The 3548-nt window shown below is 48.5% G+C and overlaps 1 protein-coding gene across 1 annotated transcript in view; it reads left to right on the top strand.

Moving 5' to 3' along the window:
* The first annotated feature begins 662 nt into the window (after positions 1-662).
* The window catches only part of MFSD6 (major facilitator superfamily domain containing 6), a 13396-nt gene continuing 10510 nt past the window's right edge, over positions 663-3548 (top strand). The window contains exon 1 of the mRNA XM_015422704.1: positions 663-734. Coding sequence (XP_015278190.1) covers positions 704-734 — 31 coding nt within the window. The 5' untranslated portion in view covers positions 663-703. The remainder of the gene's footprint in view (positions 735-3548) is intronic.

The following is a 3548-nucleotide window of genomic DNA, read 5'->3' as shown; positions in this document are numbered from 1 at the left end:
TGATGGCACCTGGTATTTTGGACCACTGTGTGACCCAGAGTGTTGGCCTGAATGGGCCATTGGCCTGATCCAACATTGGCTTCTCTTATGTTCTTATATGGAGCAGAGGTCCATCAGTGGCTATTAGCTACAAGGTATAGGTAGGAACTCTCGGTCTGGGGCAAGGGATGCTCTGTATTCTTGGTGCTTGCGGGGGGGGCATAGTGGGAGGACTTCTAGTGTCCTGGCCCCACTGGTGGACCCCCTGATGGCACCTGGTATTTTGGACCACTGTGTGACAGACAGAGTATTGGCCTGGATGGGCCATTGGGCCTGATCCAACACTGGCTTCTCTTATGCTCTTATGTCCCTCATCAAACCCCACCCTCCCCAGGCTCCATAGCCAGAATCTCCAAGTATTTCCCAACCCGGGGCTGGCGCCTGAAAACACGTTGGGCACCCTGTTGTGGAGACCCCTGGTATACGTCGTGTCTCAGCAGGCATTGTTCCTTGTCAGAAATCGTCTTCATAAAGACAGATCCCCTTTAAGTAACCCGAGGCCCGAGATTTCTTAACCTGTCCCTTCTCCACAGGTGTGACTCACGCGGCCATCTGGGCAGCCTGCATCTCCTACCTGAGCGCGGCGGTGCCTCCCGAACTGAGAACTTCGGCTCAGGGGATCCTCCAGGGACTTCACCTGGGCTTGGGCAGAGGATGCGGAGCGATGGTTGGGGGCGTCCTGGTCAACTACTTTGGTAAGGGGCGGGGCACAGGTGTGCTCGTGCCCATGGCGGGCATGCCATTGTTCCCCACCAGAGGTGTCGGTCACATGCCAGTGTCGCTCTACTAAAGCGTTTTATACGTTCCCGAGAAAGGTTTACCTACCAAAGGGCAGGAGCTTTCTTGGCTCTCGAAGAAGGGTGTAAACATTAACCCCAAATACTCTTTATCAATTTGGAAGGGAGAAAGATTTGGGCTGTACAAGCTCAGAAGATGTGCAGGGTTTCGTAAACACCCAGGGCTTTACACTCCCTATTCCTATGCTAGATTGGTGTAGTGGTTAAGTGCACGGACTCTAATCTGGGAGAACCGGGTTTGATTCCCCACTCCTCCACTTGCAGCTGCTGGTGTGAGCTTGGGCAAACTATAGTTCCGTCAGAGCTGTCGTTGAAAAGAGCAGTTTCTGTCAGAGCTCTCTCAGCCCCCACCTCCCTCCCAGGCAGTGTTCCCTCTAAGCTGAGTTAGTGTGAGTTAGCTCACAGTGTTTTAGCCTCCAGCTCACATATTTTTGTCATAGCTCAGGAAGGATGGCTCCAGAGTAAACTAATTTATGCAGTAGCCAAATCACTTGCTCACAACATTAATGCCAGTAGCTCACAAAGTAGGATTTTTGCTCACAAGACTCCACAGCTTAGGGGGAACACTGCTCCCAGGGTATCTGTTGTGGGGAGGGGAAGGGGAAGGAGTTTGTAAGCCGCTCTGAGACACCTTTGGGTAGTGAAGGGTGGGGTATAAGTCCAATCTCTTCTCTTGTTCTTCCTTTAGATTCAGCTGGGTTGTTGTGTTGGTCTGAAGCAACAGAACCAAGTTTGAGTCAGTGGCACTTTGAAGACCAACAAACCTTGATTCTTAAAGGTGCCTCTGGACTCAAACTTTGCTCTATTTGTAGGCTATTTAGAGAGAATCCACTGAACGTGAACAAATTTAGAGTCCAGTGCAATGCTCCCTCTAAGCTGTGGGGTCTTGTGAGCAAAGATTCTACTTTGTGAGCTCCTGGCATTAAAGGCGCGAGTGAGCCGTTTGGCTACTGCATGAATTAGTTTGCTCTGGGGCCCTCCTTCCTGAGTGAAGACAAAAACGTGTGAGCTGCAGGCTAAAACATTGTGAGCTAGCTCGCACTCACTCGGCTTAGAGGGAACACTGGACTCCAGCGGCACCTTTAAGACCAACAAAAGTTTATTCACGGCATGAGCTTTCGTGTGCACACACACTTTTCCCAGTACACATTTTCAAATACATTCATTGTCTCGGAAGAAGTGCGCGTGCACACAAAAGCTCATGCCTTGAATAAACCTTTGCTGGTCTAAAGGTGCCACGGGTCTCTAAATTTGTTCTACTGCTTCAGACCAACACGGCTGACCACCTGGATCCAGGGCTATTTTTGGGCAGGAACGCACAGGAACGGAGTTCCGGCTGGCTCCCGAGTTGGCCACGCCCAGCAGGAACTCATTAGCATAATAGGCCACACCCAACATCAGAAACTCATTAGGATTGGCTACATTAGGGGTTTGTGGCCTAACATGCAAAGGGTTCCTGCTACAAAAAAAGGCCCTGGGTTTTGACAACAAACAAGGTAAACAGTATAAGAAGCAAAAGGTGGGTGTGGCTGGATGGCCACACTTCTGGTAACATGGGGGTGTGGCCTAATATGTTAATGTGCTGTGCTGTCAGGGGTGTGGCCTAATGTGCTAATGAGTTCCTGCTGTTGGGTGTAGCCTATTATGCTAATGAGTTCCTGCTGGGCTTTTTCTACAAAAAAAGCCCTGCCTGAATCTACTGCTTCACCAGTGGAACTTGGAGTACCACTTAAAGGGGCAAAAATATATGGGAGCGATAAGGACTCCTGTCGGTATTGTTGGTCTGCCAGTGCTGAGGACAAAGGCAAAAAGAATATCGGTTGTCAGCGATGGAGGGGATGAAAAATGGCTTGAATGAAGAATTTCTACTCTCCAGATGTTGTCCTGTATGTCTCTGCTTCCCGAAAAAACAGCACAACATAGTTTGACATTTAATGACAGCAGCAAGAATAACGGCATTGGGAAAAGAACATTGTCCATAGAATGAGTTATGAAATGTAAAGGAACCTGTATGGTTATTAGATTGACTACCCTAAAAAAAAAAGGGTGACGGTTTGGCTCAATTTGATTGGGCTTGGCGGTCTAGTTTGGTGTATTGGTTAGGAGCAATGTTCCATCTAAGCTGTGGAGTCCTGCGAGCAAAAATTCTACTTAGTGAGCTCCTGGCATTAAAGTTGTGAGCGAGCAATTTGGTTGCTGCATGAATTAGTTTGCTCTGGAGCCCTCCTTCCTGAGCTAAGACAAAAATCTGTGAGCCGGAGGCTAAAAAACTGTGAGCTAGCTCACACTAACTCACCTTAGAGGGAACACTGGTTAGGATCATGGTCTCTAATCTGGGAGAACTGGGTTTGATTCTCCACTCCTCCACATGCAGCTGCTGGTGTGACCTTGGGTCAGTCATAATTTCTTTCAGAGCTATTCTCTCAAGGGCAGTCCTCAAGAGAGCTCTCTCAGCCCCACCTACCTCACAGGGTGTCAGTTGTGGGAGGGGAAGGGAAAGGAGTTTGAAAGCCGCTCTGAGACATCATTGGGTAGTGAAGGCGAGGGTATAAATCCAATCTCTTCTTCCTTCTTTTTCAAAAATCGGTAGCCGTGTGTAGAACATTCTTACATATGCACCTGTCTTTCTGCTCGACGATCATGATACGTTCGGTACATTTGTTGTTTGTAATGTTTGAGCGAAAAACCATTCATAATTTTTTTAAAAAAGAA

This window comes from Gekko japonicus, unplaced genomic scaffold, assembly GCF_001447785.1.
Source record: "Gekko japonicus isolate JY-2015 unplaced genomic scaffold, Gekko_japonicus_V1.1 scaffold2658, whole genome shotgun sequence".
Classification (NCBI taxonomy): Eukaryota; Metazoa; Chordata; class Lepidosauria; order Squamata; family Gekkonidae; genus Gekko; species Gekko japonicus.
Note: the sequence above shows the minus strand (reverse complement) of the source record. Positions and strands in the feature narration are given on the sequence as shown.